This window comes from Ovis aries, chromosome 8 (assembly GCF_016772045.2).
Source record: "Ovis aries strain OAR_USU_Benz2616 breed Rambouillet chromosome 8, ARS-UI_Ramb_v3.0, whole genome shotgun sequence".
NCBI classification, from domain to species: Eukaryota; Metazoa; Chordata; class Mammalia; order Artiodactyla; family Bovidae; genus Ovis; species Ovis aries.
In genome coordinates this window covers 20,332,294-20,357,826 of record NC_056061.1, presented here as the reverse complement: position 1 = coordinate 20,357,826, position 25,533 = coordinate 20,332,294, and the positions used below count along the sequence as shown (strand labels likewise).

General features: G+C 39.5%; 1 protein-coding gene across 2 annotated transcripts; it reads left to right on the top strand.

Moving 5' to 3' along the window:
- The first annotated feature begins 421 nt into the window (after positions 1–421).
- NUS1 (NUS1 dehydrodolichyl diphosphate synthase subunit) lies at positions 422–25,533 on the top strand. 2 transcript variants are annotated; one of them, XM_004011168.6, is made up of 5 exons: positions 422–1,017; positions 16,160–16,285; positions 17,689–17,838; positions 19,346–19,445; positions 21,902–25,533. In XM_004011168.6, the coding sequence occupies exons 1-5, from the start codon at positions 603–605 to the stop codon at positions 21,990–21,992; spliced, it is 882 nt and encodes a 293-aa protein (XP_004011217.1). In that variant the 5' UTR covers positions 422–602; the 3' UTR covers positions 21,993–25,533. The 2 variants fall into 2 exon arrangements, with proteins under 2 accessions (XP_004011217.1, XP_042109214.1); XM_042253280.2 differs by lacking the exon at positions 16,160–16,285.

Here is a 25,533-nt window from a genome sequence, read left to right as displayed (position 1 = left end):
CAGCCTCTTCAGGCACTTCCCTCTGGCAACCCTGGTTGACCTCCAGCATCAACACTTGCTGAGGGCTACTTTCTACCCCTAGGTTCTTTCTGGTAATTTCCAATCCACTTGGGCCATTTTTACTCTTTGGCAGCCGTTTCTGGCGGGGCTGTGAGAAGAGACAGACCGCACAAGACGTCCAAGATCCGAAGGTCGCGGGGTTCCAGGAATCGCCCATTCCAATCAAGACGACGCGAGCCAGGCGGGCGACTGCTTCTCGGCCTCCGCAAGACCAGGGGGCGCCCTCGGTCTTCGGCCCAGTTAGTTCGCAGGCCCATACCCTCCCTCGCGCCGGGTTGGGCCACATCCTCGGACTCAAAGGCCGCGTCAGAGTTCCACGTCGACCAATCAGGACTGTCCATGTACTAGCGGGGGCGGGGCTGCCGAGGCAGGAGGAAGATGGCGGCGGGGGCGAGGTGAGGTGTTGGCAGTAGAAAGGGGATCGGGTGCTGGGGGCGGGGGAACGCGGAGCGATGGCCCGCGCCGGCCGCAGGGCCGGATAAGAAGCGGTCGCGTCGCGGGTGTGGGAGGGAGAGAGGAGGGCGCCCGGGCGCCGCGAGAGTATGACGGGGCTGTACGAGCTGGTGTGGCGGGTGCTGCACGCTCTGCTCTGCCTGCACCGCACGCTCACCTCCTGGCTCCGCGTTCGGTTCGGCACCTGGAACTGGATCTGGCGGCGCTGCTGTCGCGCCGCCTCCGCCGCGGTCCTAGCGCCGCTCGGCTTCACGCTCCGCAAGCCCCCGGCTGTCGGCAGGAACCGCCGTCACCACCGGCATCCGCGCGCGGGACCGGCCCCGGCCGCCGCCCACCGGCGACTACGCTGGCGCGCGGACGGCCGTTCCCTGGAGAAGCTGCCTGTGCACATGGGCCTGGTGATCACGGAGGAGGAGCAGGAGCCCAGCTTCTCGGACATCGCAAGCCTCGTGGTGTGGTGTATGGCCGTGGGCATCTCTTACATTAGCGTCTACGACCATCAAGGTGAGACCCAGAGCGGGTCGGGGGACCGGGGCCTCTCCGGCCGCGGGGCCCGCACATCCGGCAGGTGTACCGGGGCGCGCCTCTCGGCACAGCCCTCCCGGCTCCGCGAGTTTCTGTGACCCGAGGCCCTAAGTGTAAATTACGGTGCTAGCTCTTTCGAGGAGAGGAGATAGGCTTAATTGAACACCTGCTAAACCTTTGACCTCGATTCATCGCCTTGTACATACTTAAAAATATTTCTTACCCGTTATCACGTCCTAGTAAAGTGGATGGTGTTTGTATACCCTTGTTTCACAAATGCGGGAGCTGAGGTCGCTAACATTTACAAATTTGTCCAAAGTTTGAAAGGTAGTAAGAGGAGGATTGATATTTTAGCCAGTCTGAACTTTCCTTCGGGTTCACCTTTTTGTTACACCGCAGTGGTTCCTCAGAGAGGCCCAGAGCACTGTTTTTAAGTCACAGCTCAGTGGCTGGGGACAAATGGCATTTGAAGTAGGCTTATGAAAAGTACCTGAGAGCCTGGTTAGGCGGCCAGGAAAGTGGTCGCCTTCTGTTTTCAGCTGCCTGGGATGTTGTGCGATCCTTGATCCTCAGGGGCCAACACAGTACTTGTCCTCCCATAAGTTTTGATTGAGGAAATTTTCACGGTAGAGAATTTTTGTAGGTACAGAACTTGAACATTTATTGGATAGCTACAAAGTTAAAGCGCAGTTCTTTGGATAGGCATATTCTTTGGATTCTTAACATTTAGTTGCATAAACTCAGGCTTGTTGGGATAAACACATTCGCAGGAGTGGCAAAGACAGCCACAGATGTTGAGAGTTAGTAACTCCTGTGAGAAGTTCCGTTCAGCGTGTCTGACTCTTTGCGACCCCGTGAACCGCAGCAGGCCAGGCCTCCCTGTCCATCACCAACTCCCGGAGTCCACCCAAACCCATATCCACTGAGTCAGTGATGCCGTCCAACCATCTCATCCTCTGTCATGGCCTTCTCCTCCTGTCCTCAATCTTTCCCAGCATCAGGGTCTTTTCAAATGAGTCGGCTCTTTGCATCAGGTGGCCAAAGTATTGGAGTTTCAGCTTCAGCATCAGTCCTTCCAGGGAACACCGAGGTCTGATCTCCTTTAGGAGGAGAAATTCTGATTGGAGGAACTCCCAAAGCTCCTGCAGAGGAGATAGTGTTTAAGCCAGGCTTTGAGGACTGAGTAGGAGATAAATGTTTTATTTGGGTCTCAGTCAAATGTCAAAAGCAATAGCATTTCCTTCCAAGTAAGAATGATTGAATAATGTTGGTATGAAGGAAAGAAAACTAATATTTTAGTCTCTGTTCAATACCTTAAATTAATGGTATGCTCACAGGAACTACAACTTGATTTTTAGCATTTAAATCTTTACCACATAGGCAGGTTTAAGTGTGACGGTTTGTCAGAAAGGGTAGGTTGAGGTCAGACAGCAACTCTTGCAGGGTATTAGAGTTGTCTTTGATCAGCTGATCACCTTCCTTGCAGCCAGCAAGGAACATGGTGACTCACAGCCCATCATCATCAAATGATAGTTTACCCTGTAAGGTTAAAGTTAAAATACTTAGGTACTGAGATTTTATGGAACTTGCCAAAAGATCAGTAGAAATCACAAGACTGTAATAAGGCAACACAGTCTTTGCTTGAGCGATGCAACAGAAATACTGTCTGAGGCAAAAGTAAGTGAAGCAGAGGGGAAATTAATTAAAGCCATTGAGCAATGTGGTGAAGTTGGCTTTAAGTGAATCACTTATATTCAAGTAATTCTTATAAAGCAAGTACCATTATGTTCTAGTAGGGAAGAAAAATAAATAATTAAATAGAATGCAGTTTATAGTATTGCCACACTTCCTTATTCTGGAAATTCCTGTTCTTGAATTGCTGGTGTGATTCAGAAATATCCTATCATATTTGCCAAAGAAACCATTAGTGGTGAAAAGGAAGAAGTCAAGCTAACCAAGTCTTAACTGATAATCAAAAAGAGTTTTATGGAGCATTTGCAGTGCACAGACTCAGCACTTTTTGTCCTACTGTAAAAGCAATTTTGATGAGTTTTTAATGGGATAGGGGTTAATTTCATTGTTTGAAATAAGAGACTTTGAATTCACTCTTCCTTGGTATTGACTGATTGATTCATTCATTTAACAGGTGACAAATTGGGAGATACTGTTCTAGGCATGAGGCATCTAGGCCAGTGAAAAAGACAAAAATTCTTATGCTCGTGGAACTTACATTTTGGTGGAAGTGTGCAAATAGTATAAATGAGGAGAATGTATTAGCCCATAAAGGCAGTGAGGAAGAGTGAAGCAGAGGAAGGGGAGAGGAATGTTGAAAGTCAACGGTGGACTAGGGGGTACAGGTTTAAAAAGAGTGGCCAAAGAAAGCCTCATGGACTTTTTAAAAATTTGGTTTTAATTGAAGGATAATTGCTTTACAGTATTGTGTTCGTTTCTGCCATATATCAACATGCTGCTGCTGCTAAGTCGCTTCAGTCGTGTCCGACTCTGTGCGACCCCATGGACTGCAGCCCACCAGGCTCCTCCATCCATGGGATTCTCCAGGCAAGAGCACTGGCGTGGGCCGCCAAATCATCCATAAGTATACGTGTGTCCCCTTCCTCTTGAGCCTCATTGACTTTTGAGTAGACATGAAGGAGGTCAGTGAGCAAGTCATATGGTTATGTAAGAAAACTTATCCTTTTTCTGGGGAACTGTTTAGATACTTAAGCTCTATTCAGTTTTCTCAAACTTTCACTTGAGCCTATTTCTATGTAAATATCTAATTTATTTTAAAAAGCCTGTTGACATACTCTTTAATGTCACATTTATTGAGTACTTGCTGTGATATAAAGCATTAGGACACAAAGAAGTACCAGACATTATGTCTCTTAAAGAGTTTATTCTAAAGTCAGGGACAGTTACTAAAGATTATTATAAGCTAATGTATTAATGCTAGTGGATGACAGAGACTTTAAAGAGAGAAAAATCCATGAGGAACAGAGTTGCTTCTCAACATCCATGCTTAAGAAGTATTCCCAAGAACACGGTACTTCCTTATCCCCGTCCATAGTAAGGAAGGGGGTGACATCTGAGATAGACCTTGCAAAAATAGGTAGAATTTGGATTACCATAATCAGTACAGTGGTCAGTGTGTGACACACACGCAGAGAATGGGGAATCCCTTATTGTCAAGCATTCCCATTAGAGAAGCTGGAACGACAGTGATAGTAGTGTGTTGAAATCAGTAAATATGATAGGTAAGTTTATGTAATGAAAAGTTGAGAAATGAGGTGGAATAAAGACCTGGGCAGCTGTTCTGGTTATCTCTAACTTTGTGGTCTACCCCAGAGCATAGTGTTTTAAAACAATTTATGTGTTGACTTAGTTCAGGTGGGCAGTTCTTTCTTGATGTCTATTCTAATCATAAGGTTGCAGTCAGATAGTAGCTGGGATGTAAAAGGTTTCACACCATATATTCAGTACCTGGTTTGTGATGGCTGGCATAGATGAGGATGGTTGGTCATCTGTCTTCACAGGGCTAGCTTAAGTTTCCTCATTTAACAGTGGCCTTAGGGTAGTCATACTTCTTTTATAGTTATTCCCAAAGAATTAGCCAAAGGCCACAACTGGATTTCTTATGACCTAACTTAGGAAACCATGTAGTGTTACTTCTACTGTATCCTGTTGGTCTGAGAAGCCACAGGTCAGCCCCCAAATCAAGAGGAAAAAAAAAAGGAGAAATAGACCTCAGTGAGAAAATGGCTTATGCAGAAGGGGTGGGGCTGGGGTGGAGATGATGGCTGCCATCTTGGAGATGAGCTACTTTACCACCTTAAATTTTTCCCTGTCTTGTATCCCTTCATTCTAATTCGGCTTCCCTGGTGGCTCAGATGGTAAGGAATCTGCCTGCAAGTGTGGGAGAGCCAGCTTCGGTCCCTGGGTCTGGAAGGTCCCCTGGAGAAGGGATTGGCAGCCCACTTCAGTATTCTTGCCTAGAGAATTCCATGGACAGAGGAGCCTGGTGGGCTACAGCCCATGGGGTTGCAGAGTTGGACGCGACTAACACTTATATACATTCATTCTAATTACAGCTAGATCTAGCCTGTATTTAATCCTTAGACAAAAAAATTCATTAATACTTACCATGGTTTGACTCTGCAAACACACTGATCTTTTCGTTTCCATTTACCTGCACTGCTTCTTGATTATAATCAAGAATTTCTACAATAATTCTTTCACCTGTCAGAAATTTGAGTTGTTTTCTCAGGAATTTCTTGAGCTCAGAATTCTAGAAGGGTAATTTGGCAATTTTGTGTACACTGTTATCATTTAAGCAATGACCATAATTGGGTTGGAACAAAAATTGGAGTTTGGAGCTTTTGGTGCTTTAGCTTTAGGGAGGCTATACTTGCCTGGATCTCTGTTAAAGTACGCCTTGATCCAAGTTACCTGGAGATGTATCATTATCTTCAGGGATGGAACCTGTTCCTGTTGCTCAGCTGTATTGGTGCCATGCTGATAGCCTTGCTGTAGGGCAGTATTTTCAAAACATGGTCTGTGGGCCATCTATGAATGAGTCATTGGGAGTGTTTATAAAAAGTGGATTCAGCAGAGTTATTGGTCAGATCAAATTAGGCGAATGGGACCTGAGCAACTCTATTTTTATTAAGCTACTTACATGGTACATTTACACATTGAAGTTTGACTCTACCACAGATGAAAGGACATGCCGCCAGTTACATTGCATCAGATTATGCATTCGTCTTTTATGTTCCTTTCCGTAAGTGAGGATGATCTTGGGTGGGTCTTAATTATTAGTTAATATTTTTTCTTTCTGCTTTATTGTTTGGAAGTATAAGTAATTTACAATATCATGTTAGTTTCAGGTGGACACCCAAGTGAATCAGTTATACGTGTACGTATATCCGCTCTGTTTTAGATTCCTTTCCCATGTAGGTCTTTACAGAGTACTGAGCAGAGTTCCTGCTGCTACACAGTGTGTCCTTATTAGTTACCTGTTTTATATATAGCAGAGTGTATATGTCAATCCCAGTTTCCCAGTTTATCCATTCCCACCACCCTTCCCCCTGTAAGTTGGTTTTCTACAGCTGTGGCTCTCCTTCAGTTGTGTAAATAAGTTCATTTATACCATTTTTTTTTTTAGATTCCACATATAAGTGATATCATATTTGTCTTTCTCTGACTGATTGACTTGACTCAATATGACACTCTCTAGGTCTATCCATGTTTCTGTAAATAGCACTATTTCTTTCCTTTCTATGGCTGAGTAGTATTCCATTGTATATAATACATACCACATCTTCTTTGTAACCATTCCTCTGTTGACAGACATTTAGATTGCTTCCTTGTCTTGGCAATTGTAAATAGTGCTGCAGTGAATTATTACTTACTATTGCTATAAATTGGAGTGATCTGGAATAAGGCATTTGCGTCTATGTGAGGATTTAGCAACAAAACAGATCTTTTGTATTCCTCTCTGTAGTGTTAGTTCCATGATTGTAAAGCCATACTCGATGTCTTGTGAAACGGTTTTGTGGCTCAGAGTTTTCACACTAGCGTTAAAAACAATCTGCCCTGTACACTTCCAGCCCTCCCAACCTCTTTCTCATTCTTTTGTATGCCTTTTACTGTATCCATGACCAGGTACTTGATGTCCCCTCCTTCTGGAGTGTCCTCTTTTCCTTTTCTTGGCAAATGGCTATCTGTCAGAAAGCTATCATTGCTCTTTTAAGTGGTACTCTCTCTCAGCTATTCCATTCCTGATCTTGCTGTATCCTTGAATCTCCTTAAATGCTGTACATCTCCAAGTTCTCCATTTGGGGAAGTAGTAGTTGTATGTACACGTGCTCAAACTTTTGTACTAGCTTGTAGGCTCCGCAGATGGTATCTATCCTCAGGTTGGTGTTTGCATGTAATGAGTAGGTCAGTAGGTATTCCTTGAATTGAAAGAAGAGGCTGGATTTTTTTGTAGGTAAGGATGATGAATTGTAATTTGTTTTCTAGCACCAATACCCAGAAGCCTTAAAATAGTGAGAGGGAAATGAACATAGTTTGCCCTAGTTTACTTATTTGGCACACTGACACAGATGCTGTTGGGAAATATAAATTTATCAAGTATTGTGCTCCTTACGCTGAAATACGGAGTTGCCAGAAGTGTTGAAAGTCTGAATATAAATGTGATTAAATTTTGATACACAGACAGTACAAACTAGGGTACTTGTCTTCTCTCGAAGGGATTCTATTTCTAATCTTCACCTTTGTATAGTACATTGCAAATATAATACAGAATTTCACATTTATCTTAACATCCTGTGATGTCCTCTTCCCTTTTTCTACAAAGGGCTAGCAACCTGTCAAAAGCTATCAATAGATCCTTGTAAATCATTCTCACTATTAGCTGCTAGGTGGCTTCTCTTGACTATCCCAGTTTTGCTTTGTCTTTGAAAAGCTCTATCCTGTTTTTGAAATGACCTTGTTTTCTGAGTAGCTTTCTATTTAACCATAGTATTGGATTTATGTATGAAAACAAACCTTTCCTTAATAGTAATAATTATTCTTTGTTGCACTGTTACTATGCATCATATGCTATGCAAAGAAGTGCATTAAATCCTTAGCACATTAACCTGTCAAGAAACAGATTCAGAAAACCAGGAACCCACATATAGTAAGAGACAGATCTAGAATTTGAACCAGGTTTTATTACAAAGCTTTTGTGCTTAACCATTATGCTGTACCAACTTCCACTAATAAGAGAATATAACCATAATCCAGGCACGTTAGTACTCTTCCTGATTATGTTGGGTCATCCTAAAGCCTTGGTAAAGTGTTACTTATCTAGAGGTAATAAAGATAATTTGTAAAAGGTATTTAAGGGTATTTAGGTATTTAGAGTTTTCTTCATCCACTAATATGAACGATCATGCTGTGAGTTGTAGGACACACTTGACTCTTTTTTAATCAACTGAACTTAATTTTATGAAGCTCCTGCTCTCTGTTGAACTATTTCCTTGTCAGATGAGCAGAGTCTGTGAAGATAATCTCATTTTTAAGATGTACAGCCCGAGGCTTAGAAAACCCACATAGCTTGTTTATTCTATCTCTCTCTCTTGCTGAAGAACTGGAGCTAAAACCCAGCCCTCACTCTGTACTGTGTCACTGTCCCATGTATCTCTCCCCTTGCTGCAGCATGCTCCTTCCAGGATAGTTGTTGTTCTGTGAGGTACCGTACCCACTCCAGTGTTCTTGCCTGGAGAATCCCAGGGACGGGGGAGCCTGGTGGGCTGCCGTCTACGGGGTCGCATAGAGTCGGACACGACTGAAGCGGCGCAGCAGCAGCAGCAGCATGAGGTATCATGGGGCTTTCTCTTGAAACAAAATTATTTAATGGCTTATGAGATTTATTTTGTTCTGAGTACTTCAGTCATGTAAAATTTTATTGGTACATTAAAAAAATTGTCCTATAAGTATATGTTTTCTTCTCTGAAGATTGCCTCTAATAGTGTTATAATTGGATTGTTAGAAAATTAAATGAGGATAACCACCAGATAACTTACTTAGGTGTCTCATTTAAAAAGGAAGGTAGAAAAAAATAAATAAAAAATAAAAAGAAAGGTAGACTATTTCAAACGATGGGTATTCATTTATTTAAAAAAAAAAGTATTACTTTAGTTCCTTAGCTGGTGAGATGAGAGATTGTAACGAGATTGGTTCAGTGTTTATCTTGCTTTTCTTTCCTTTCTTTATCGTGTCCTTATAAACACTTGCTTTAAAAATCTGTTTCTATTGAAGAGAAGCAATAGTCACAGCAAAAGTTTAGATTTCAGATTTAAAAAAGATATACATGTGTATTTGGAAAGTCTCATTTTCTAGAATTGATTATTCAGTTCATATAAATTTTAGAAGAAGCAATATTTAAGATCTGTCCCTTACTATATGTGGTCTAAGGACTTCCCTGGTGGCTCAGATGGTAAAGCATCTGCTTACAATGAGGGAGACCTGGTTCGATCCCTGGGTTGGGAAGATCCCCTGGAGAAGGAAATGGCAACCCACTCCAGTACTTTTGCCTGGAAAATCCCATGGATGGAGGAGTGTGGTAGGCTACAGTCCATGGGGTCACAAAGAGTTGGACATGACTGAGTGACTTCACTTTCTTTTCTTACTATACGTGGGTTCCTGGTTTTCTGACTCTCAGTTTCTTAGACTGGTTAACGTGCTAAGGATTTATGATAAACTGGTTTGATCTCCTGGCAGTCCAAGGGACTCTCAAGAGTCTTCTCCAGCACCACAGTTTGAAAGCGTCAATTCTTCGGTGCTCAGCTTTCTTCATGGTCCAACTTGCACGTCCATACATGACTAATGGAAAAATCATAGTTTTGACTAATCGGGCCTTTGTCTGCAAAGTAATGCTTTTTAGTATGGCTGTCTAGGTTGGTTATAGCTTTTCATAACCTGTGTAGGGCATATTTAATTCCACTGTCTTTGAAATATTTTCCCTCTTAGCTTCCATGACATCATGTGTGTTTGGATGTCTTCCTGTCTCACTGCCTGTTCCTTCTGGCTTGTTTGCTCCACTTCTAAAAGTTGGGATATCCTAGAAGTTTGTGCTATGTGTATGCCCTTGTCTTTCTGATGTTCACCCTGTCTCCTAGATCAGGGGTCAGAAAACTTTCTTAAAGGGCCAGGTAGTAAATATTTTAGACTTAGTGAGCCATATGGTCCCTGTCACAAACACTCAGCTTTGCCACTACAGTCAGAAAGTGGCCGTAAATGAATGGTGTGACTGTGTTCCAGTGGCAGTAGTTTGCTGACTCTTGACCCAGATAGTTTTCCCAATCCTTTTGCTTTAATTATCATCTGTATGCTCACACTCAGGTTTGACTCTCCAGTCCTTATGTTTTCTATAATTCCAGGCTCCTGTATCTAACTCCTTACCTAACATCTCCATGTTTATTTTGTTAGGCATCTCAAAAGCTTAACATGTCCAAAACAGTACTCTTGAATCCGCCCCCCACCACCAGACCCTGCCTTGCTTGGTTTATTTCTCATCTCAGAAAATGGGAAGCCACTACCTTCCAGCCAACTGCTCAAGCTAAAAATTGATATGTTCTACCTCTCGTCTGTCATCAGGCCTCCTTGATCTTCTAGAAGATATTCCGATTGCCACTTGGTTGTGGTTCTTCATTGCAGCCACCCAAGTTTTCATTATTTTTCACCTGGATTATTGCTGCAGTGGCCTCTTAATTTCTCTTCAGTTCTGTTCTGGCCCCTGTATAATCCATTCTTTACCCATCAACAACGTGAACTTCTTTGGTAATATTATTCAAACTCTAAATAAAACTTGCCAGTGGCTTCCCATTGTACTTGAAATGTTTACTGAATTCAGAGGCCTTTTTTGTTAAATAATGCAATTGTTAAAATAATCATGAGATTAGCACCAAAGAAGGATACATGTTGTACACGTGAGAGAAGCAGGATACAAAATTGCTTGGTCAGGTATGGCTGCTGCTGCTGCTAAGTCGCTTCAGTCCTGTCCAGCTCTGTGCGACCCCATAGATGGCAGCCCACCAGGCTCCCCCGTCCCTGGGATTCTCCAGGCAAGAACACTGGAGTGGGTTGCTACAGGTATGCCTCACTCACTCACTCACTTCAGTCGCTCAGTCGTGTCCGACTCTTTGCGACCCCATGAATCGCAGCATGCCAGGCCTCCCTGTCCATCACCAACTCCCGGAGTTCACTCAGACTCATGTCCATCGAGTCCGTGATGCCATCCAGCCATCCCATCCTCGGTCGTCCCCTTCTCCTACTGCCCCCAATCCCTCCCAGTTTCCAGTGAGTCAACTCTTCACATGAGGTGGCCAAAGTACTGGAGTTTCAGCTTCAGCATCATTCCTTCCAAAGAAATCCCAGGGCTGATCTCCTTCAGAATGGACTGGTTGGATCTCCTTGCAGTCCAAGGTACTCTCAACAGTCTTCTCCAACACCACGGTTCAAAAGCATCAGTTCTTCAGTGCTCAGCCTTCTTCACAGTCCAACTCTCACGTCCATACATGACCACTGGGAAATACTAAAAACCAGAAATAGTCGTTGTATGATGATGAGATTAAGGGACATTCAATTTGTTAGGATGGATGGTTATGGGACATTTCCTTGTTGTCTACACTTTGAACATCTTACACAGTTTTTAATACTAGAATTAAAAAGGCTCTTTCTTAAGATATAAGAAGAGATCTACATTTCGCTTAGTGTTTATCAAAAATACCAAAAACATTGTTGTCTTTCTGAGGTCTGCTTTCCTAGCATAATCTTTTATTCTTTCATGGAAATTGTAGACTTTCCGGTGTGTGCTCGTGTGTGTTTTTAAAAATTTTGGCTCTTCCCTATATCTTTTCTATGTATATATATTTCCAGATAGTTTACTTGAGGGAAATTGTGCATGAGATACAGTTGTAGAGCAACAAGCATAATGTAAAAGTCTTTAAATCATTATGGCAAAACCCTAACTTTAGATTCCTAAGTCATCTTTAAAGATCAAGTATCTGTTACCCTGTAACTTCTTAAAAACCTTAAAAAGAGCTCTAGTGTTAGTTTTGTTTTGTTTTTAAAGATTCTGTTCGTTTGTAAAACGGCCAACTTTCGTTTAACTTTTGGGGGAGGGAAGTTCAGAATTTAATAGTAAGATGAATTTAGTGCTGTTTATCAGCATTACATAGTTACTGAATTGAATAATTGGAAGTCAGGAGACCTGGATTTCAATCCAAAGGCTTAGACTCCTGACCAAGGGCAATTGCTTGGCCTTGCTGGGTCTGTTTCCCCCTTTGTAAAAGGACAGGATAAAATAATTCTTGCAGTTCATTTTTATATAATTCTGTAAAACACAGGGTTCTCATGAATTTGAGTATTTGCTAGTGTTATTTCTAAGTGTGTGCTGCTCCCTTTTGCATAAAAGGACTTTTATTATGGTTTCTTTATTTTTATTATATCATTTTGGCTTTAGTTTAGATTCTGTGAAGGCAAACAAGATGAATTATGATATGAGAAAAGGCTCTCCACATATATTACAGTATTGCCAGAGGAATTGCCTGTCTCAGTCAGAGGCATTCTTCTATCTTGTCGCAGATCTTGTTATATGAAGTGTGTGTGTGTAGACTTTGAATCCTGAAGAAAACTGTAGCCCAAGAATATTGCTTATGGGAAGTGTTAGTAAGATAAGAACCATAGAGTGTAATCAGATTTCTGGATGGCGATCAAGCTGCGGGATATCAGGAATTACTTTGCTGGTAATCTGTCTTTGCATTTAGTACTTTTTTTGCATTTAGTACTTTTCAGAAACTACTTTTTAATTTCATCCTTCCATCCAAATCAGTCAAGATAAAGGTTCAGTTTAAAATAACTTTCTGGAGGTCTTTTTTATAAAAAGTATTTGCATCTCTCTGTAATAATTTTCCTTTTTAACAGCATATCTGCCTGTGTGCAATAAGGAAGTGTCTCCTTTTATTGTGAGAGGTTCCTGGAAACTTCTTAAAAATTCCATTCAGTGTCATGTCCATTTAGGTTTCATTGTTATTAGGTGGCACTTTGTGGACTGATAATTTAGTTTATTAAATAAACATTGAACTCCTGCTACGTGGAAGGCACCTTAGGGGAAAAGAGATAATAAGACCCAAGTTCACAAGTAAGACTACAGTTCAGTGGGGGTGGGGAAGAGTTAAGCTATAACTAATAAAAGTAGAATATTGGTTTGTTAAGGAGTTTGAGCAGATGTTTGTATTTGCAAGAGTGAGGTATGTCAGAGGAGGAATTGGGCATATCTGGCTAGAGAGAGCAGCTTCTTGGGGGTAAATGACATTTCAGCTGGCCTGAAGAATTAAGAGAATTTTACAGATGTGGGGCTGGGGAGGTAACAAAGGTTGAAGGTGAGAGTCACTTCAGGTGTTTTGGGGGCAATATAAAGCAATCAGATTTGCTGGGTAGAGAAGTATAGAAAAATTGGAAGACTCAGTTATGTTACAAACATAAATTGTTTCCACCTACCCAGTGTGGAAGCGTAACATGGAATGTTAACATGGATCTGCACAGTTTGTTCCTAATACTGTAGATTTTTGTAAGCATTTTGGGAGCCATTTAAGAGGTTAAAGTTGGAATGTGCCGGGCTTACAGATGTACCCAAGGAAGATGTCTGTAGTGATACTCACTAGAAGGGGCAGAAGACCTATCAGAGAGTGTTTGTAATATTATAAAGAAGACTGTTGCTTGAAACAGTGGGGACAGTGGACAAAGGGAAATTGGTTCAGGGGAGCGTTGCTGTAGAAGAGTCAAGGGTTAGCATTCTGATAGGGCTGGTGGTGGTAATGCCAGAGAGCAGAGACCATGTCTGGGTGTCTGGTTAGCTATTGATGATGTTATTAGAAGGAAAACAGCAACAAGAAGGGCTTTTTTAAAGTTTGGTTGGTGTTGGTGGTGATTTTTTAAAATTATATGAGCAGCTGTTTATAGCAGTTGTGGTTTTAAACCACCCACTGTCCTATCAACCTTACATATTTACTGTTCTCCTTTAGGCTTTGTCCCTAAGTACATATAAGTTTTACACTTTAGTACTATTTCTTTCCTTTAACTTGATGCAATGTAAGTGTTTGAGAGCTTTTTTGAAAGATAAGCTACCAAGTTTTAGATTTGTTCATTTTCAGATGCTTACAGAACTTCAAGGTGGGATTAAATGTTTGAATAAACTCAAAATGTTGGGAACCAAATGCCGATCCGTTTTTTTACTTAAAATTTTAATATTTTGTTCATCATGGATGTTTTGCATTATTTTTAATTTTTGAAAGGTATTACCTTAAGTTATTATTAATTTTAGTTACTAGGATTTTTGCAACGCACAGCCTGCTGCCCCCGGTTTTGCCTCATTCATCTTACCCTGGTCCTGATGCTGGGATTTAAAGTCTCGTAAAGAACCAGAGGAGGAGGAGCACATGGACAGAAAGAGGGCTGAGGCAGAAACGCTGAGGAGTCGTCTCCATTTAGGGATGGAAAGAGGAAAAAGATTCAGTGCAGAGTGAGAAGAGGCCATTCAAGGAGTAAATTGGGAATTGATCCAGAAGATAATTCAAGCAATCTGGGACGAAGATAGGATTTTGAGAAGGAAGAAGGTCTCTGACCTGTCATGGTCTTTCCGCAGACCTTTATTTGTTCAGTGTCTGTTCTGTGCTTGGGCTTCCCTTGTGGCTCAGCTGGTAAAAAAAATAAAAAGTCTGCCTGCAATGTGGGAGACCTGGGTTGGATCCCTGGGTTGGGAAGATCCCCTGGAGAAGGGAAAGGCTACCCACGCTAGTATTCTGGCCTGGAGAATTCCATGGATTGTATAGTCCATGGGGTCGCAAAGAGTCGGACGTGACTGAGCGACTTTCACTTTTCTGTGCTTGGCCCTGCGCTAGCCTCTTGTAGGTGCAACAGTAAGAGCCCTACCCATAGGGCTTGTTTGACCTACCCCTGTCGTGAACACCCTTTCCCCGTGTCTTTAATCGCTTTGACAGTAACCCCACCTATATCGTCCATCATCAGCTGTCTAAAACTAGTCTTTTCCTTCAAACCAGTTCTTTGTAGAATTTCCCTACTTTAAAAAAATATTATCAACTTCTGTTTCCCAGGATTGAAGCCATGGAATTTTCTGTGTTTGCCTCTGTTGTTTATTCTCTCAGCTCTTTACAATGAATTCTTTTTCACTGCTTTATCAAATTAGGTGTGGACTGCTGCGGGAGTCTGCTGCCAGTCCTTCTCTGTACTGTTGCCAGGTTGGTTTTCCTAAAGATGAATATTTCGACACGTTTATACATTGCCCAGAAAAGGTTGGTTACCCATTGGGTAGGCAAAATGAAGTAAAAATTAGGCCCATTCCCTTGCTCCTTTTCTCAAATCAAAAGTAGTATTTGTCTGTCTTTTGAGCATTCAGTGCTTTTTTTCTTCACGATCTATCTTCTCCATTTTCTTCTCTCTTAACTTTCTGAGGTCAGCTCAGCTCAAGTCTTGCTTGTTTTACAAAACCTTTTCTTAACCAAAGAGACTGCTTTTATCTTTGAACTACTGATAGACACATACTCAACCAAGTTGGCATTATACAGCATATTCAGCAGATTCTGTGTTACTGTGTATATATATATATTTTTTTTTATTATGTTGTCTCTCCCAGTTGACCTTTGAGCTGTTTTGTTAAAGACAGAGCTGACTGAGAGTACAGAGAAGGAGCCTTTGATAAAGGTCTTAAGAGGCAGTGGCCACTAGAAGGCTGGCCTCTGAAAATAGCCAAATCGTTTTTTATTAGAGCTCTCTATATTAATTGTTTCTTAATAGTTCCTTCATCTTTCTCAGAGATTCGATAGTAACTATAGTTTTTACTTTCATGTGCATAGTTGGAGGATCAGAAAGAGTTTTATGTAGTATATTTTCCTGCTTTACTTGAATTTACTAAATTTTGATTTCTGCACTTTTGTCTGTTCTCTTTGTTGTTGTTGAGTCGCTAAGTTGCGTCTGACTCTTTTGCAACCCCATGGACTGTAGCCCACCAGGCTCTCAGCGCCTTCTGTTTTTCTCCTTTTTACATAATTCATATTATTCCTACTGTTAAAAAAAAACTAATCAAATTGAGGTAACAGTATCGCATGCACAGAGTGAATCTGTAAGGAAAGTAGTCTGGGAGAGAGGAAGGTAGAAACTTTGGACCGCTGCTGCAGTTTCTAAACGCCCGGACAAATCCCTTAAGGGTCTTTCTGAGACTTGGGTCTTCGTTTCTTAACCTGTAAATGAAGATGTCAAGTGAATGGTCTCTGAAAAGTTCTTTATAGGTCTGAATTTCTCTCATATTCATATTGACACGGAATTGTTACTCCTGTCCTTTTTTTGACTTTAGTCCGAGGCCAGACTCTTAAAATAACAGCTTTGTTGTTATGTTTTCCTTTTAGATTCTAGTTTAGGATTAGTCATCATTGCTTCATTTGGAATTTTTTCAGTTCTGGATCCAGTATTATTTTCATAACAAGCATCCATTAATTATTGATGAGGATAAATTAACCTAGTTGACATGTACTTCTTTTTTTTTTTTTTTCTTTTTAAGGTATTTTCAAAAGAAATAATTCCAGATTGATGGATGAAATTTTAAAACAACAGCAGGAACTTCTGGGCTTAGATTGTTCCAAATACTCACCAGAGTTTGCAAATAGTAATGACAAAGATGATCAAGGTAAGCGTGAGTGTAAAACTGAATACCTAACATATGCAGATAAAGTTTTTTGTGTTTCAAGGCAGATTCTATTACTCCTTTATTTATTCATTTTGTCCTAGTGTTTATTATCCCTAGTGTTTATTATCTACCTTTAATCATCAGGGTTAGACTTTTCTTTCTTCATCTGGTTAAAAGATAATTTTCAGAAAAAGAAAATCATGAGTCATACATATTAAAAAATAAACACATGTTAAAGATTTTACTTAACTCAAACAACCAGGAATCAGTAGATTTTATAGCTTGTTCAAAGAGAATCCAAAGAGTGGACACACTTATAGATCAAAAATATTAAAATAAATAACATGAGTAGAGACAAAACTTGTTTTTCTACAGGATTAGAATGAATATAATTGAATCTCTACCAGACAAAGAATCGTATATCTATAAACAAGAATTAGGCAGAGCTATTAGTTATCTAGAATCCTATCAAATGTAAAACAGCTCCACAGAATAAGAATTTGGAAAGGCAAACCCGTGTGCTATAGACAGTTCATTCCCATTGAAGCAACTTGTTTTCTTCCTCCAGCCTTCATTTCTGTCTTCTGTCTGTGTTGTTGCTAACTATGCTGTGATTGTAGGTGGCATTTTGAGCAGAAATTGTAAGTTACCCTATAACTAAAAAGCAGAGACATTACTTAGCCAACAAAGGTCTGTCTAGTCAAGGCTATGGTTTTTCCAGTGGTCATGTTATGGATGTGAGAGTTGGACTGTGAAGAAGGCTGAGCACCGAAGAATTGATGCTTTTGAACTGTGGTGCTGGAGAAGACTCCTGACAGTCCCTTGGACTGCAAGGAGATCCAACCAGTCCATCCTAAAGGAAATCAGTCCTGGGTGTTCATTGGAAGGACTGATATTGAAGCTGAAACTCCAATCTTTGGCCACCTGATGCGAAGAGCTGACTCATTGGAAAAGACCCTGATGCTGGGAAAGATTGAGAGGAGGAGGAGAAGGGGACAGTGGAGGATGAGATGGTTGGATGGCATCACTTGATTTAATGGACATGAGTTTGGTGAACTCTGGGAGTTGGTGATGGACAGGGAGGCCTGGCGTGCTGTGGTTCATGGGGATGCAAAGAGTCGGACATGACTGAACTGAACTATAACTAAAATTTCTGTTTTCTAGAGGATTTATTCACAGATACAAGGTCATTCTGAGCACTTTGATAAGACTGTATGTAAATAAATACACAAATGTTATGTACAGGTTCTTTCGGAGCAAAGTAGCTAGGTATGCTTTGATGTTAAAATTGAAGGGCGTAAAAGATTCTTGTTTACTGTAAGAATTGTACTTTTTCTTGAAACTGATTTTGAAGTATATTTGGAAGAGGGTATTTTTTTTTAATATCTTATTTTTTCTTCCAGTTTTAAATTGCCAGTCGTCAGTGAAGGTGCTGTCCCCAGAAGATGGAAAAGCAGATATTGTAAGAGCTGCTCAAGACTTCTGCCAGTTAGTAGCCCAGCAGCAAAAGAAATCCACAGATTTGGATGTAGATATGTTAGACAGTTTACTTAGTAAGTCGTGTATGTTTGTTTTTAGTTTTGTCTCACAAGGATGCTGTATGAAGGAGAATATCTATGTCTCATTCTTACCATAAAGCCTGATTTTGTTGTACTTATTATGTTTCTAAAGTTTAGAGACCCACATAGTTTTGAGATAATAAAATTTGTAGTCACCTCCTTTGCTTTCAGAATTACTGGTAAAGGAAGGGATCTAAAGGGATTTGGGGGGCAGTCCTTGAAAATAGAACTTCTACCTCCTTCTTTTAAAATGTATTTTGCCTTATTTTATCTTTCAGTTTTATTTAGATAAAATGACATGCAACATTCCTCTTTCTTCTTAGTTTGAACTGTCTGTTAAGTTTGAATATTAAGTCTGAACTTAACAGCTATTTAGGAAGCAGTCCCGGGAATATGCTACTACTATCATCTGCGACTCCTTTGTTGGTATTCCTTCTGTTCTATTATGCCAGCTATACCACTGATTTTGTCATCTTATGCTACATGTAACATTATATTTTATCTATTTTTCAATTGCTTATAAAAACCTTTAGTTTGTTTATTCTTTCCAGAGTTCCTTAGGAACTTTTTGCCTTAACTTTATGGTCCTTCTGCTTACTAGCCTTATCCTTAACCCTTTTGAAGAAAGGCAATAATTTTAATAAATTCATGTCCATTGTTAGCTTTTATAGCCATACAATTTCAAATGTATTTTTCATTCATTCAGATAAATTCTCCATTTACCTTGTGACCAGAAAGTTAGTGGCTGAACTGAGATTATTAGAAACTCTTAGAACCTGGGTCCCTTTGATTATAGCATCTTTTCTGCTATATCATTGATTATTTATATTTAGATTTATTTCACTTTATTTTTTAGTAGTTGAAATATTTTTTATCCCCTTTTTCTCTCAAGCCAGATCTCATATGGAAAGCAGCTTGCTAGAGCAAAGAATGGCTAGATCTTGGTTGAGGCAGGTGTACAGTCTCCTCTTCCCGTCCTGGGAAGCTTGGGCTCTAGGGAATCCTGAGACCATTTGTACTGTATAGCTAGGAGTTGGTCTTGCCCTGTAAAATCGGCGCATGTGGAGGGAAGGAGAATAGACAGCTTTTAAAGTTGCTTTTCATCCCTGAAGTTACTTGGTTCTGTGGCCAGAATAAGTATTTGAGTCCTTAAAGCAGTGTGGGTCTCAGGATGCCAAGAGAACACATAAGTTTAGTCTTGAAAGATAGATGGGATTTGGGGACTACCTGTAGAATGGGTGGGAGTTGTGATACCCCTCCTTGTCAGGTAATCAGTCCAGTTAAACAGCCGTTAGAGAAAATTTCCACATTTGGAAATAACAGATATAAAAGTATATGTTGTGCCAAGAAATTGGGGTATGGAACATATAAATAAAGTTTCTGAAGAGAACAGATACACGAAAACATAAGAAACCAATTTGATGAACAGATTTTGCTGTAGGTCATTTTTTGGTAAGCAGTGTGTATTAATTTCCTATGTGTGTTGTTTTTTCTTTCCAAGGTTCAAATGGTTTCCCTGACCCTGATTTAGTATTGAAGTTTGGTCCTGTGGACAGCACACTAGGCTTTCTTCCCTGGCACATCAGGTTGACTGAGATTATGTAAGTAGTTAAAAGTGTACTGACTTTGGTTCAGTCCAGCAAGTGTTTCTTGAACCCAGCATCATACTGGATGTGGTGGGCATTCCCAAAGAATTATTGTAATACTGGTCCTTTCCCTCAGGTGTTTGACGGTATCAGTGGTAAAATAAAAACCTATATAAATGACTCAGACACAAGAGTTTTTGTGGTTGTGCAGATATTTGGTATTAAAACTAATCATCATAGGGTATCAGGAGTGATCTCTGTGGGCCAGAGTTGTTGATTCTACAGAAGAGATGTAACTTAATGCAAAATGTGTAAAGGGGGTAGAATTTTTGTAATTAGAGAAAAGGTAGAAAGTGTAGGGATTGAGCTGCAGGGAACAAAGAAAACCTAGGGGGCAAGACATGAGCGTCACGTTAGAAGGAAATAGGTAACTGGCCACACCGGTGCAGAGACTTAGTGTTGGAGTCTAGTAGTATATGGTGAAGTCTGATAGTTTGGGACTTTTGACATTGAGAATGCTTTAAATATAAGCATTAGGAATGTGTGTAGTTACTAGAAAGGCAGTAGGAAATCAGTGGGAATGGTGATTTTGGAAGATTTGTTTCACAACTATGTTTTAGAGTAGATTGGGTCTGGGTAAGAATGAGCTAAAATGACAACTGAAGGGTCCATACCTGTAATTTATGAGCGAGTACATGGATGAGAATGAAACTGCTTATTTAGAACAGAATTTGGCAAACTTTTTGAATAAAGGGCCGGAGGCTAAATATTTTAGATCTCGGAAGCTGTGTCTCTTTCAGAACTGCTGTTCTCTGTTGCAACTAAACACAGGCCAGTATAGCTAAACAAGCTGGACGATTATGTCAACAGATGTGTGTGACCATGGTCTCATAAAGCCTTGTTTACAAAAATAGGTGGCAGTCTCCTAGACTGTAATTGCAGACCCCTGACTTAAAATAAAAGAGAAGGGCAGCTCAGTGAGGAATACAAGAAAATTAAATAGCCCAATGGGACTCCCTGGTGGTCCAGTGGCTAAGCCTCCAAGCTCAGTGCGGGGGCCCAGGTGCCACAACTAAAGATTCCGCATGCCACAATGAAAATCTCACATGCCGCAGCTAAGACCCCAGCACAGCCAAAATAAATAAAAATAAATATTAAAAAAGAACCAAATGTCCATCAGTAGAATAGTTAAACTGTGGCACACGCATGCAGTGAGATATATGTAACACTTAAACTGAATATACCGGATGTAGAAGCCGCATGTATCTACTGAATAAACCTTCAAAAATATGACTGAGTGAAAGAAACAAGTTTGCAAAATAATATGCACTGTTTGATACATTTGAAAGCTATACTTATTTCATGAAAGTGGATGCCATTGGATAGAAAAGGAGGAGAGATGATGAGATGCTTCACCTCCTTCTTACCTCCATCTGGGGTGGATAGTGCTCTGGCTGGTATCCCATGCCGCTTTTATGGAGTATTTATAGAAGGGAAAACTGGATAAAAGTGAAAATGAACAAATTTTAAAAATACGCATCACAGGTGAATCTCACAAACATTATATTGATTGAAAAAAAGCCCAGACATAAATAAAAGAATACACACCGTGGAATACTGTTGATAGAATTTGCTGCATGAGATAAAGCACATGTGGAAATTAAATAAAAGAGAGAAACTTAGGAACCTAAAAATATATTTTAATTTTGGGTCCTAGGAGAAACATACTATGAATTCTCTTATTCATGAGAACTAATTACCAAGTTTACTTGCAGGCCTAGCACTTTACTAATTGCAATAAAAACTAGAGTAGAAATGAAATGACTCCCGAGCTTTTAAGCCTTAGTGACTGGATAAGTTACAGTGTCATTGAGACAAATGGGAAAGTCAGGGAACCACTGATTTTGAAGGAAACAGGTTGAATTCAAGAATAAGATTTTGAGGCCATGGTCTGTTTAGACTTAAGATGGCAGATGACGATGTAAGATTGGTGCTTGGATGGAAAGTCACAGTAAGGGTCGATCTTTGGGACTTAGCAGTACCTAGGAAGTGTAGAATGTAAACCAACAAGGACCTACTGTGTAGCCCAAGAAACTCTACCCAATATTCTGTAATAATGTATATGAGAGAAGAATCTAAAAAGGAATGTGTGTATGTATAACTGAATCACTTGGCTGTATATCTGAAACTAATACAACACTGTAAGTCAGCTATACTCGATTAAGATTAAAATTATTTTTTACAAGTCCCTTTAAAATGTCAAAAAAAAATGTATACAGGGGTTAGTTTTTATTTGAACTCTTTCACAGTGAGTTTAATAATCATTTAGTAGAACTAGTTTGATGTACTCTATGCTTGTAATTTACTTTCTTCGGTTCTTAATCTTTTTGGTCATTACCCTTCTGGTTTCCCTCCTCCAAATTATAGCGTATCATCTAATTGCTTTTTCCTCCTTTGATTTTTTTTTCCAGCTCTTTGCCTTCCCACCTAAACATCAGTTATGAGGACTTTTTCTCTGCCCTCCGTCAGTATGCAGCCTGTGAACAGCGTCTGGGGAAATAGTGATTTGCTGGTCGTGTGATTTGATTTCAGGCTTTTGGAGAAAAGGACTCAAGTGACTCTGATGTTTACAAAGCACCTATGAAACCCTGTACACACCTAGTTCATAATCCTCATAATTTATCAACAAACACAAAAAAGTGTCTTACTTGAGAGTAAGAGTATGTGTGAGCGAGTGTGTGTGTGTGCGCGCGTGTGTGTGTGCATGTGTGTGTGGAAATAAACTTATAAATGAGGAAGTAGTGGAGAAGGAGACATGGTGAGCTTGTACCTTTGAGCAGATTGCAGCAATGTTTTAGGAGCTGAAATTTCAGATTTAAAGGCTTCAGCCCTAACTACTTCCCTGTTTTTCTGGGGAGAGAAAGGGGTAATTAAAGGTATTTTGTTGTTTAGGGGGGTCGGGGAGTAATTTTTGTTCAGTTTTTCCAAGTGACCAAACTTTAAGTTTTAAGAATAATATATTGACATATGAAATGGAAGCATTCTGAGTTTGAGGGATGGAGTTCCGTGTTGTTCACATGTTAAAAGTTTGCTCACCTTTGGAGCAGAGGGAATACCTGTTTTCAGACATCCGTCCATTTTCATCTCTTCATTATTATCAATGTGACTTGAAAATGTTGCTCTGTTGTCTGTGTTCTGGGTTATGAAGATCATTTGAAAAAGAACTTATATTGGAAAACAATTTAAAAATTTTTAAATATTGTATGAGACAGTAAAAAAAAAGGTAAAAAGTCATAATCTGAAAAGTAAAGGTGGAAAGTTTCCCAAATAAGTAGAGAAAGTTTTGATTTCCTTTTCCATTTGGTGGGCAGTTTGCGAAATAGTACCCAGAGTTGGTTTAAAAAATATTTCCATTAACTATGTTTATTTAAAATAAGCATTTGAGGGAAGTTACCAAGGCAGCTCTTTTCCTCAAAAGTAACCTGTTCCTCTTTGGAATAGCACATGTAGGGCCATGTTAGTACCCAGGATTTTTACTGAGTAAATCCTGATGGTGACTTTGTATTGAAAGATCTTTGAGTGAGATTGAGGCCTGTGTAGGTAATAAAATATTGCCACAGTCTACAAAAGTAATTTAATTTTGCATGTTCTCTCTCATGGCAGAGAACAGCACTGGTTTTGTTATTTTTTAAATGAATAGATGATTTTTTGATAGGTGTTTAGTAGTTCTCCCCTCTCTGCTGATACCTGGACAGAAACCATCCTTTATATATTTGATGGGCTGTTTTCAGAAGAATCTTATCAACAGCAAGTGCACAACAGTTATCCAGAATGATACATTTAGGACGGAGTAGTTTTAAATACTAGGTCTCAGTCTGAAAAACAGCAGAGAACACTGGATTTGGAAAGCAAGGTCTGGAATTGCTTGTCAGATTCTGAGTCTATGAAGAATAAATGTTTTGACTTTGGATTCCAAAACTCCGTTTATGATTTTAAAAATACACTTGAAATAAAATGATTATAAACTAAATTTTGGTTCAGCGACATTACTTTGCACATTGTAGTTCTTTGTACATTGTGAGACTTTTTTTTCAAGTCTTAATTTATTGCTAAAAGCTTGTGTGATGCGACATCATATCTCTAAACTTTACCAGAGATTTTTTTATTTCTGTCCCCCTGTACTGTCATCCATGTTCTACTGAGGCTTTTTGGCCTTAGTTGAAGACTGAATTTATGCCTTTTATATATGTGTCTTTTTTAAACATTCTGGAATATATTTGCTTTTAATGAATTAAATTTAATGGGCCCAATTGAAGTGAAGGGATTTCATATTTGTTGAAATGAAGTTAGTCAAATTACCCACTAGGATATAGCCAAAGCCCTACAGGTTTAACAGTTGAGATTTTTGTATTTTTATTTTGTCCTTATATTTCATAGCAGTGTAGTGTTGTAACCTATCAGAGTAAATCTATAATCTGACATGAGTCTGTTATTGTCCTAGATGGGAAGAAACCCTTAAAACAAGTTGCTAAGGATTCTGATTTCAGATTAGGCATTCCAGTTTCTTTCCATGAGGTTAACTGCCAGTACAGTCTCCACAATTTGAGTGACATCAACCATTCTATAATTCCTGCCAAAATCACCTACTAGTTATCATTATCAGGGCTCTCTTTGCACTCCCAAGAAGAACTGAAAACTTTAAAGTGTTGTTTGTCTTTACGTGTTTTGAAGAGTATATTGTTTCTTCTTGACACTCTCCGCAATGGAAAAATTATCAAATTAAGCCTACCTTACGGATGGCAGCTTGGAGCCCAGCAAGAGGTTGAAGGTTTGAATTCCATTCCCAATTCTGATGGTGTTTTGTTTCTTAACACTGATTATTGTTAGAAAGTTTGAAAGCTGGTTTTGATGTGAATAGCAAATTCTGATACATTGTGACTAAGGCTGAATAGTGCCTGTCTTAAGAGAGGAATGTGTTATAATGTTGATGAACAGTGCCAAATACACTGTGCACAGCTACAAGTTAATCTTTGAATGTATGTTCCTGGATTAGCCCCCTCTTCTTCCTGTGTGATGGTACCGTGCGTAGTCAAATCCTTGTGATGTTTTGTATGGCGTAGACTTTGGCAACATGTAAATAATGTGTAAAGTTTTTATGATTAAGGAATCAAATTTATTGAATTTTATTATTGAAGGTTGAAACGATGTGTATGAACAAAAACAATAAAAGAATATACTCTTTTCATGGACTATAGTATTATGTGAATGCTACATTTATTCTAAACATGTAGGGACTGCAGAAATGTAATGAGAAACTCATGACAAGACAGCAATACTATTTTTTTAGATGGTGTGTTCTTGATTGAAGTATATTCTCATTTTTACCAGATTAAACATTTGGAAACTTAAATGTTAATTTGCTTTTTGCTAGGTAAAAGTAAGGTGAAATTGAGCTTTGCTATTGCTAAAATTGTCAAAATTCCAGAATAAGTAAAATTGGAATAGGTTTTTTTTTTTTTTTTTTTTTTACTGAATATGGAATGCCAAATTGAAAGTGTATATGTGTACTCTTTTAGAAAGGAATTTGACAGTTCTCGTCAAACCAGAAAATAGAAGGGTAAGAGCTATGGTTTTTCTTATGTTGCGTATTCACTTTCTAACTTGAGAATCTAATTGTAAGGTAGTTGACTTTTTATGCATACTTTTCATCTGAAATCAAGTTTCTCAAAAGTCACCTTTTAACTTAATAGGAAATGCCGTTAACAAAAGCTAGTGTAGGGGAAGTTCAAAAAAGTTTGAAATAAAACCCAGGAAATAAGGATGCTGTCAACAGTTGTCCAAGAATCCTAGTTGATAGGCCATATCCTTGATAAAATTGGTGGAAAAGGGAAGTGCAAAAAGAATTTGCTTGCAACTTTAAAAAAATACATTCATTGTAAAAAAAAAAAAAAAAAAGCAGAGAAGCAAATGTAAAGGAAAAAACTTCTAATACCATCATTCATTGATTACATTTTTGGTGACAATCCTAGAATTTTTTGGTATTTATATTTAAATGGATCTTACTGTAACAGGTTTAATAAAGAAATTCCTTTTAAACTACAAA

Excerpts from the sequence above, each read along its gene's own strand:
- NUS1 (XM_004011168.6), top strand. The coding sequence starts at position 603 with ATGACGGGGCTGTACGAGCTGGTGTGGCGGGTGCTGCACGCTCTGCTC. Across the intron at positions 1,018-16,159 it reads TAGCGTCTACGACCATCAAG|GTATTTTCAAAAGAAATAAT; the intron begins GTGAGACCCAGA and ends TTTCTTTTTAAG. Across the intron at positions 17,839-19,345 it reads TATGTTAGACAGTTTACTTA|GTTCAAATGGTTTCCCTGAC; the intron begins GTAAGTCGTGTA and ends TTTCTTTCCAAG.